Below are 11,815 nucleotides of genomic sequence, written 5' to 3'. Positions count from 1 at the left end.
TTCAGAAATATTCTTCTTTATTCATCCGACTAGAATTTTCGGGGCCAAAACGACCCGGATTCCACGATTAGAAATATAGTGGTAGTAGTGGTGAACGGTAACTAACCGCCCCATGTCGTTTTACTAAGAAATGATGATCCTTTATCCTTTTAGAAATCGGCCATTTTTCCTATCAAACTAGAAATAAAAATATCTTTTTCTCGAACATATTCATTCTATAAACTGAGCAAGTTTCTAAAACGATCCCTTTCCATTTTCTTACGCTTCAACATCTTTTCTATTGTAAAGTCAATTGCTCCAATTTAACGTGGTTTATTTGTTTTCTAATATTGTCAACATTATCCTTTGAATGATATAACAACTTCTCTCTAATTTTTGAGAGGTGGCTAACGAATAAATCTTAGATTTTACTGTTTCTCTGTTGTATCTGGTTTTGTTGCGAAAGAAATAACGAAATCCTTCTTTCAAAACAGGAAACGCTGTTTTTAGAAAAGTGGCCAGTGTATAATATTTTATAGTAATATTGATAATTTATCTTTACCAAACAAATTTTGTAAAGGAGGAAGATAAAACACTACAGTTGTTCAATGAGCTGGACGTAGTTCACCTTGACAATGGCCACTGGCCATGAATATAAGGCAGCTGTAAGTTAACCGTTTTAGTTCAGGTTATGTTGTAAACTTCCCTGTTATGAGTATGACATGTGACAGATCTTCAGAGTTGTGCACGTTGAATTATAATAAATGAATACTTGTTAGCTGTTTTAATATCATCAATGGTGGCCAGATTGACGGTGTGGAGTTTATGAATGTTTTTGTGAGCATGGATGTAGCCGTAACATATGGAAGCTTAAGAGATCAAACTCGAAAGAGGAAAGGAAAAGGAATTTGATCGGAATGTTTCAAGGTTATACTTTCTAAAGAAACAGTTATTAACCTCACGAAGTATTAGAATCGTATAATCGAAGCAGTCTCTTTCTTGTTAAGGGTATAAAGACTTATTAGGCCCAGCATCCTATCTGGAAAATAGCAATTATCCCTTTCACGGAGACGCAATAAATAATAAAGAAAAATGACCAAGGAAATAGAAGAACTGTATGACAGATCTCTTCTTGAACAGTTAGATTTTTCTTCAGTGCAAAGCAGTTATAATCCAAAAATTAACATAGAGAATCCGGGAAATAATCTGAAAATTAGGCCTTTGAGGATAAGTGATTATGAAGCAGGTACGTGTTACTGTTTTTTCTACTTAATGTAATATTAATTTACTACTTTACTTTTAAATTTGTTTTTCTTTGAGGACTCTCACTGAAAAACATGTGGTTAGACTCGCGATGCTACTCAGTATGATTTTATCCGTCGTAACCATCTCACAGTTTTTTGCTTTTATTTTTATATTCTACATTTAATATTAATTCTTCACACAAAGAAGTGGTGTGAATGAAATAAAATAAGCTTGATGAAATGAACTCCCAAAATCAGTGATAAAATCGTAATATTTATTGAAGGTTGGATGATATTATTTGTATAAAGAAGAAAGAATAGAAAAGCTTACTTACTATAATTTTTTTACATTTATCCATTGGAAACTTTATTTGCAGAGGTCATGTACATGTTCACTTCTTCAAGCATTATTCATGCGTTTAGGGGATTCCGTACAAAAGATTATTTCGGTTCCTCATAGCTTCTCATCAATCGGTGATTGTTATCAGAGAAAACGTATCGTACCAACCGCATTGGTTCCGAATAATTATTGACTTTACATTTCTAAGTAGAAAATAATGTCTATGGAAATGGATTAGCTCAATATAGTGTACTACAAGATTCCCACGCGAAGATCCTGCTGCTTATCCCTAGATTTTACTCTTCTTAAAAGAACTTCTCACAGCTCACTGTCCAGTGACAGACAATGTTAATTGTAACGAAACTGGAAACTGAAGAAGGAAACTCTCCTAAGGCCGATGATAGCGCCTTTTAAAAAAGGCTTATTGCTGCTCAATAAATTAAAAAATAAAAACTGTTAATGTGACCAGTATGGAAGAAATCCTTATAATATTTGAATTTTCCGATTAAATTAAATTTACTGCATGTGTTTTGTTAGGTAATGGAAATTAGAGATATTAAAGAGGTTGATGGCCAAACGTTTCAAATCCTTCCCCTATGTAAAAAATATTTTCGAATAACTTAGTACCAAAAGGATGTAGCCCAAAAATTAATATGTATTAGTGGATCAGGATTTCAATTCAAGTTTGATGGCTATATAACTTTCAACGTTAACGAAGATGAAGTATGATTAAGATTAAAGATAGCGGGACGGGATTATGCCCCACCGCAGCCAAAAGAGGCTTATTGTGCCAGCCCCTTTGGATCTAGTCGACGAAACCTCCCATACTAAAAAGGTTGAGGACATTCCCTATTACATCTTTTTGCGCTACTATCTTCTTTGGCCTCAAAGATCCAAAGGTTTTATTGCGCAACCACTCCATTGCAACACAATCGGACAAGTGAAAGGTCATTTCCTCCTCATCCTAACACAACGGTTCCGAGCTAATAAGCCCCTCCTTGAACAGATGTTTCCTGAACCTACCATGTCCTGAGAATAGGCCTGTGATCAGAGTAAGCACCAAGTCACTTTGGCTCTTTGTTACACAGGCAAGGCATATTCTTACTGTGTTTGACCCCAGGACACATCACCCAGTTCGTTTCACGTTCTCTCCAGATCTAGTCTCTGAGAGCCTCACGAACTGAACCCTTGGTGATTACCAGGCAGTAGGGGCTCTGTTAAAGGTGTTTTGCCTTTAGTGTAACTTTATCTAGATGTGCTTTCCAAGTGAGTCTGGAGTCTAGAACAACACCCAGATACTTTACTTCACCAGACACAACCAGAGCTTTCTTTAAAGGTTTTTTTTTAGCTCTCTATGTCCCTTCAAGTAAAGGGGACCAGACCAGACTTAGAAGGGTTCACAGTCTTAGAAGATCTTCCCTTCTGCACCGATTCTCTATGATCTTTATTATCTGCGTAGCCCAGGAACTGCGAAGGTCTAGCATCTCAAGTAAGTAGTCTGCGACCATGCGCCACAGGAGCGGAGATAAGACCCCTCTGAGGGCACCGCCTGGCAGACTTTAATTCCAGCGTGAGTTGGGGGGGATCAGCGGTCACCTGTGGCAGAACCACACTACCACAGGAATGCTACATTACAATGGGGTTTTGCCCGGAGCCCAAGGTGATCGTAACCGCACATAATTTTATGCATTCAGCCTCGACACGAGTCCCCCTCTAAGCTTGGGTAAGAATCCGGGGTTCAAGAAAGGGATAGACAGGATCAAAGGAGGGATAAAAGCAAGGATTAGCAGTATACTATGCCTTATGTATACTATGTAAATGTCATGGGATGTTTCAGAGTATGTTGCTCATGTTCATGTTGTTAGGCTGGGATACCCGCAGGGACGCCAAGTACCCTGAAGAAGTGGCTAATCCACTTCCCCGTATGAAGAAGATGAAGTAGGTTATGGAGGTGTAAGATTCATTTGTTATATTTATTATTCACTAACTGAGAATGTCAACTCCATGCTAATAGATGTATTCTTATAGCAATAAATATAATATATTTATTATTCACTTTTTTATGATATTTTTGTAATGTGAAATTTATTCTAGGGTACATGCAGCTTTTGAGCCAGCTAACTGAAGTTGGAGAATATGGCAAGGAAAAATTTATTGGTAGGTTATAGGTTATAGTAGAATTTGCTCTTGTAAACTCTCAGGTTTTTTAAGTACATTGTGATCAATATAGTTTGAGTGATCCATGTGTGAGTGTAGGTTCTCAAGAACCGCTAAGTTTATTTAATTATAATTAATTTGCCTCCAGTGATACTCGTTTCCTAAATCACTAGAAAGTCCTTCTTCCCTCAGATTCAGATTTTCAAATGAGGTAACCACGCGGTACCACAAGAATGTGGTAAAAAACTGAAGTAGTTAGGTGTGCGTAATGCAACCGAACCCTACAAGGAGATCAAAAGAAGTTTTCCCCCATTTTCACTTTCAAACGGAGTGTTAGGTTTTTTTTCTTCTAGTGCTTACCCTTGTAAGTCTTTATTTTTAATACATGGAGTAACGTACCTAATTTCCCTGAAGCTACCATTGCCTATGTCCAACCTCTTGTCCCATTTCCCCCACAATATCGTAATTTGAGAGTTAATAGACCCGCGATGAGAAGGTTGGATGATTGCAGCAGCGACACTGCTTTCAGATACTTGGAAAAGTTTTACTCTTTGCGAGGAAGTACAATACCTTAAGTCTATTGGGGTCCACGTTATCCCAATAAGTTTAGATTGATTTATTTTATTTATTTATTTTTTTAGAAACATTTGCATTAATGAAGCACCATAAAGGAATGTATTACATAACAGTGATTGAGGATGTTGCTTCTGGTCAAGTCATAGGCTCCGGTACACTTTTTATAGAACAGAAATTTATCCATAATTGTGCACTGGTAAGAACAAAATTTTATGTTTCATTTTTTCCATTTTAATTGAATTAATTAACTTGTTAATATTTTCTTTAGAGAGGGCGACTAGAAGATATTGTTGTTAACAGCGAATACCGCGGAAAGCAGCTAGGAAAGTTGTAAGTAACCTTCTACTTTCTTTTCTCAAATAAGTGTGATATCTGTAATAAATGCAACTAATTACTTTCAGGATTGTACACACCTTGACTCTATTGTCGAAACATCTTAACTGTTACAAAGTAAGTCTGGATTGTAAAGACTCCAATCGACCTTTTTATGAAAGTTTAGGGTATAAGAAAGAAGAAAGCAACTCTAATTTTATGCAAATAAGATTTGATTAATACTTTTTTAATTAACTGTATATAATATTATGTAAATAAAGAATTTGAACATAGTATTAAAAGATATTAGCGTTTTCGTCAGATACACCTCGACTAGTCAGAGATTGGTATCGCCAACCCCATTTTGGCGAATGAGATTTAAACAGGATAAAAAGAAATTCCCGCCTAATAAGGGGGTTTATCATTTATTTAAGTAAGATTATTCTCTTTAGTTAATAATATCTGTTACTTTCTTTTTTTTTAACTTAATTTTACTAATATATTCTTAAAATTTTAATTATTGTAATAAAACTACAATAACTTTTATATTTATAAATTAGACAGGTCAATCCTTGCTACGAGATTTGTAATCTCTATTAGCAATAATTATTAAAAATATTCATTTATTTATTTATTATATAAAGTAGTATAGTACGAAAAGCTCCCGTTCCCGCATCCTATTTTGGTAGTTATAGTAAAGCCCACCTATAAAAGCATACTATATTTAACTTACTTTTTTTTCAGGCATTTTCGAATCTAAAAATCTTATTTTTAACCTTTATTTAAATTCTATTAGGCATTATGTTTACTTGAAGAAAAATTGAGATAGTCAACTTTTTGAAGTAGATTTTTCTAAAATGATATTTGTTTTATGAAAAACTTGGGGTAGATTTCTAGGTAGAAAGGGCCACTAATTACAGAGCTTATTTCTTCCTTACTTTTTTGTATTATTACTTCTGCAGTTAGCATAATATAGTACAGTACTAAGACTTAAGGCCGAAAATCGTTAAAACGGATTCGCAATTTTACAGTTGAAATTTTCTGTATAGAAGCCGAACGATTTTTTTTTTTAAAAAAAACTTCATTCTTTGCTTTTTATACATCAAGCCGTACCACTTCTGTTTGAAATAGTTTCCGAGGAAAATTGTAAGTGCAAATATATGGATTTATCAGCTAATAAATTATTTTTAACCTCAGAGATTAAATTTTGAAAAGTTGCTGACAAAAATATGTGAAAAAAGGATGGAGTTGGTTGGACAACTATCTTTGATTGTATTTCTTCTTGGAACTATCAACTTAAGCGGAGCTTCATTTCCAACTAATAGAGAAGTGATAAAACTTGAAAAATTGTTTAAAGACATCTTCAATACCTTGACTTAATTAAGCTAATTAAATGCAAAATATTGAAGATTAAAACATTTAAACAATTCTCCTTAATCATTTTGTAATGCATTTTTCCAACAGAACCTACTGTTCCAAAAGAGGTGTATGTGATTGGTTCCTAACTATCCCATATAGATTTTTGATTTTTCACAATAAATTCTAAAAAGTATTTCCTTCATAACTGTGCTGGATCGCAAAAATGGTTATTTCTCAATTTTTAAAGAAAAATCACAATTGCAAAAAAAATAGCCAGTTTGTAAAATCAATCAAGCAATCCTGCTGAAATTCGGAATTAAAACATTGTGACTTTTTTCAATTAAATAACGTAATAAAAACTCATAATTCTATATAAATAAATTTATTAAAATGACTTTCCTTAATGACAAGAAATACTAAATAATAAACAGTAATTACAAATATTATTACAAAAAATATTTAAGATATAGATCTGTACATGGTCCTATACATTCATATAGTTTGGGTTAAGATCTGAATTATATACATTTCAAACGGTATTTACAGTTAATAATTGTACAAATAAAACCAGATAAAAGGATTATAATGATTTAATAAAATATTTAAACAAGATTTTGTCAATTGGCACAAAAAACTTGAGAAACATAAATAAAATAATTAGTTTTTGAATATTCCATAATATTGCACAATTAATTCAACAAAATAAGTGTCAAAATAATATTCTAAATTTAATGATATGCAAATTTCAGGTAGTGGTGCTTTTGGAATTTAAGAAAAGTGATGAAAAATAAATAAATGAATGCTACACAACCAATTTTCATTACATTTATATAATAAAGATCATTCATTCTGCCTGCCTTATTGTCTAAATTATTTATTGTACATAAATAGTCTCAAAGTTTGACGTTACAAAGGTAATGAGGGAAAAAAAAGGAGTTCTAATATGAATAAATTTCTATTATGTTTTATAAAAGTGTTATTCCAATTTCTAATTTGAAAATATAATTTTATAACCATTTTTTTTAGTACATCTTTACTTGTTCAGTACAAATTTTCAATTACCAAGAATATTTTAAAATGCTGACATAAATTCAGTATATTGATTCGCAGTTCTTAAAAAATAAATTGCGATGAAATATATATTTTTTTAAAGTTTTCTCTATCATTTGGCCTCAAATACTGAAGATGTAAATCGAACGTAGACTTAATTTTTTGTGTTAATATATTTGTCCTCCTATTAATATTTTTCAAGAATTTCTGATACAAAATATATCTTAAGTACATTTTATTACTGTATGAGTTTCAACTAATTTATAAGGAACTTCTAATACCCTGCAGTCTTTCATAACAGTTAAATATCAGCACAAATGAAATGTTTAAGAATCATTTAACAGAAGTGAAAACACGTTGAAGACGTGTTAAAGTTAAATTATTAAAATGTTCAATGCAGAAAGAAAGAATTATTAATTTTTTACACAGATTAATTCAGAAAAATATTTTGTGTTTACATCCACCATCACGACCTGAGACGGTCATCACATTTGTTAGACGTTTTACGTTACTTCCAATTTATTAGTATTATTACTTTAAGATGTTTAATACAAACATTCTCTAATCATTGTATTTCTAGAGCTATTTGTATTTATAAAAGCAGCTTCATTTACTTTACTTATATTATGTCCGCCATGGTTGCTCGCTCATTCACGGTGTCATTGAAAAAGAAAATTAAGCTCCTCAAGTGTAGCAATGCTTTCGATATACGTGCAAATAGGGAAAATTTGTATTATTATTTTAGAAATCTTTGAATATAAAAATCGAATAAACACATCTTTTGAAGGTGGACCTAGAAAAATTAGAAACTCCTCGATATTATATGCAAGCAATGTTGGAGATCGTAAACACAAATAATTATGCTGATTTATTGAAAGTTTTTTCGAATGATCTTACAATCTGTTTTCAATAAAACATAAATTTGTTATTCGTATAAATTTGAAATTGATTAATACTTCAATATTTTCTAAAATCTCATATTTTAGTAAGAAGATTACTTCAGATATTGCATTATAGTATTCGCCCCATTAGGTCGTAACCCTTAATTTAAAAGATCTGAAAGCCCGTTATCGTATTTACATAGAATAATATACGGTTGTATTTATCCAATTAAAAAAAATCCTAATCACAAATCAAAAATGATTAGAGTAGTATTAAGTCATGGATAATAAATCCATGAGAGAAAAACTCAGAACACGTGAAAAAAAAGAAGATTTTTAAGTAAGTCTTCACAATTAGTGTGAAATTCAAACTGAAATCTAAATCTAGTAATAAAACAACTAATTAAGATCAGTTCTAAAATATCTTTGCCACATTTAAGTTAATTGGAAGACAACGATATAATAAAAACACTGCAAATTTAGACTAACGCAGCATAAATAAGTTTGTTTTTTTTGCTCTGCTTTACGGGGGCAAATCGAGGATCTTAAAGGAAAGAATGCAGGCAGCAGAGTTACGCTTTTAACAGTATTCAGTGGATTCTGCACGCAAGTTAGATAATAATTTGGCCTCAAATAAAGATGGAAATAGGAGAGCAAGAAATGAGGACAGATTTTACGCCAGGCTTTGGCTGGAATATGCGATCACACCTTTTATTCATTTCGATGATTTTAATAAGAATTAGTGGCGAAAATTCTTATAACTAATTAAGTTTTGTACATTAAAAACAAACTATTCGGCACTCCTACTGTTCTTGTGATCAAATCAGAAGCCCTTATTTAGACGTTGAGAGAATAAGTTCAGCGGATAAAATTCATTCGGAAAGTGTCGGCAAAAAAAAGTAACAAGAATATTAAAGCGGTATCAAAGTTTAAAAAGTGTCTTCTTCCCTCGATTACGAAGAGGATTGAAGATGATTTGCTTTAGTTAGACCAACATCACGCACTGAAGGTCCTCGGTAATAATGTTTAAATTTATAAAAGCGTAAGAATACATTGCATATATTCATTTATTATAGGTTAGTTACTCACTTTTGCTTTATTAATTTTTTATTTCCTCCCCTCTAAGTCAATACTTAGGCTCATTTTTGGGTTTAGTTTTGATAAATAAAGAAAAGACAAAGGTTTAAAAGAAAGTAGCTTGAAACCATTTTTCTTTTCTTATTTATTTACTTTTGAAGATACACTAACTTGGTGAAAAGCCTTTTGATTTAAAATTAAATTACTAGAACGTTAGGCCAATTTCCATTTTGGATTTTGTTCTCTAGCCTACTATGATCCCATTTATCCAAGGAAATATCTACACCTCAAAAAATTAAATCAAATATTTATATTGTCACCGAACGATAAAATTAAAACCGTTAATTACTCATACTTGAGGCAATAAAGTAGAAACTTTAGACTTGATTTTTGGGGGCATTTCTGATGAGCAATTTCCGGATGTATTAATAAATATTTATTTTAATAAAGGGATTCACTTAAAAAAAGATATTAATAATCTCTCTTCAAATGAATTAGGAAGGGCTTCGTTAAATTAGAAATATTTATCGTTTTTGAAATGTCAGTGTGATATTTTACATAGAACAAATTAAAAAAGAATGATGCGCAAATGCTTCAAAGATTTGCAAATGAAAACAAAATCTTACTTAAACCAGTATCAAGTTTTTGAGGGTAGAAGAAGTTCCTTTTGTTTTAGAAAAACTAAAACTCAGCAATATCAACTATCTAATCATAAATACACTTAAGCATTAAATTTTTGTATGTTCAAATACACATCAAATATATGTTTAAAAGATTTTTATTATTAAAGCGTGAAAATATATTAATTTATATATGTATATTATGTGTTTCATACAAATAAAAGCGATCACAGCCCTACACGCGGAGCATTGTTAATTGGTGGCGGTTGATAACTGCTGAGAATCACCTTATGTTTTAATGCTTCTTCGTATGGAGGTGGCCCAGCTGGTAACAACAAACAGGGTGGAAACGCAGCACTATTTCGAGAATCAACACCATTCATTGGACCAAACACTGTATACAAAATAATCATATTTAAACTGGTTAGGGAATTATCAAGGTCTTAAATTTAGAGGAAAATATTTTTCGGTAATACACAGAAAATAAATTATGGATTATTTTTTTATTATTATATTTGTCATTTCAGGACATCCTCAAAAGCTCAAAGAAGCTGTAGATGGTTAGTACCAATGGTACCCTACTACATTGAGTAAAAATAATGAGTATAATAAAAAAAAACCTTGGTTTTGGGTCAATAGTCTGCCACATTCGAAAAACCATTCATTAACATAATACAAATTAATCATATACTATTAACGCGTTTTCCTCAATTAAAATTCCTCAATGAAAATACATCTTTCGGCGAATAAAAGAAGAATTGAATAGCAACTTTTTTGGAAAGATAGAAATAGTCAAAATGAAGAAAGTAAACTGTTGCATTCCCAAATTATTAAATAATGTTTTGGAAGGATTGAGGCGGCAACTCTTTATAATAAAAAAGTCCAGCAGTAAGTAAAGTAAAGTAATCGCCTATTTTTTCAGGCGGAGCTAACGTCCAACTACCAATTAGGTGTCGTGGTCGGAGGCGACTAGCAAACATACTTTACTATAAATTTCTTTTATTAACCTTTAAATAAAATCCAAGGCCTAAAGACCGGGAATCGAACCCAGTACCACAATGCATATTAGATCTTGCCTCTAACCGCTCGGCTACCGTGGCGCCTTAAGTCCAGCAGTATAGTGGCGAGAAGTGGTGAGGGACGCACGCGCAGTGTGCGAGGAGAGACTGCAAGAGAAAAGTGTCCTGATTTATCTAGTACTAACTTTTTAGAGTCTATCAAACAATCAATATCTTTCTTTTGCTTAGCGCGTTAGACGGTTAAACATTTCAATTATAATTTTATCTTGCAGTGAGTTTAGGTCATCTTCAGGGCTAGCATAAGTGAGATTACACAACGTGTTCCGAGAACATTTTTTAACTAGTTGTTTTCTAAACACTATCTAGGCGCCAGGTAGCCGAGCGGTTATAGGATTTAATGAAAATGGTTTTCTGTAATCTAGGTTAATAATTTTGTTTATATAGATTTATAATTTTTAAGTGAAACATTTCAAAGAAAATCTGGTTAAGAGATTTCTGGAAAAGGGTGGTTAGGGTTCATTCTGAAGTGTTGCTACTGTTTATTATTCTGTCTTTACACCTCCTTAAAGACAGAAATCCCTCTCCAGTTTACAGCGAACATCCCAAAATTTATTATTGATTTTGATAAGAATAATTCGATATTAAGTTTATTATAGACGAGAAATTTTGTTGAATACATTACCTCTGTAAGAAGCGATAATCTGTGAAGGTCCAACTGCAGGTATTTGTGCCTCTTCAATCGCTCTGGAAACTTCATTAGCTCTTCGCCTGCGACGCCAGCTTTTACCACTACGCAATGTAATGATTATTAAATTTTAACATTATCGCATAACAAGGAAGCCGCTGGATCAAAGAACGGAAAAGAGCTTAAAAGAGACTTGTGCCAGATAAAATAATCACTTGTAATGAAGGTTGTTAACTTAACAGCTTGAACCATTTCTTTCAAAACCTTATTCGAATCTATGAGCAAAAACGAAAATCTCGCAAATGAATCCCAATTTTATAAGTGTTAATTTTGTTTTTACCTTCAAATCAAACCTTAATTTCACACAAAAAATTTAAAAAAAAAATAAAAATAATAATAAAAAAATTAAACCCCACAGAGGCAACGTTACAAAGGTAAGATTGGAAATTTCTTACTTATGTTGCGTAACTTACTCGTATGTTCAGAAGTTGTGTAAAGTGCATTATTTGATAAATT

The 11,815-nt window shown here is 32.1% G+C and overlaps 1 protein-coding gene across 1 annotated transcript; it reads left to right on the top strand.

The window, feature by feature from the left end:
• The first annotated feature begins 662 nt into the window (after positions 1-662).
• Positions 663-4,912, top strand: Gnpnat (glucosamine 6-phosphate N-acetyltransferase). The gene is made up of 5 exons (XM_074119241.1): positions 663-1,225; positions 3,658-3,720; positions 4,362-4,492; positions 4,565-4,626; positions 4,698-4,912. Exons 1-5 carry the CDS (start codon positions 1,072-1,074, stop codon positions 4,846-4,848), a joined length of 561 nt encoding a protein of 186 aa, XP_073975342.1. The 5' UTR covers positions 663-1,071; the 3' UTR covers positions 4,849-4,912.
• Positions 4,913-11,815: the final 6,903 nt, after the last annotated feature.

The sequence above is a fragment of the Rhodnius prolixus genome, unplaced genomic scaffold, assembly GCF_049639745.1.
Source record: "Rhodnius prolixus isolate KJV_2025 unplaced genomic scaffold, Rpr scaffold_2, whole genome shotgun sequence".
Classification (NCBI taxonomy): Eukaryota; Metazoa; Arthropoda; class Insecta; order Hemiptera; family Reduviidae; genus Rhodnius; species Rhodnius prolixus.
Note: the sequence above shows the minus strand (reverse complement) of the source record. Positions and strands in the feature narration are given on the sequence as shown.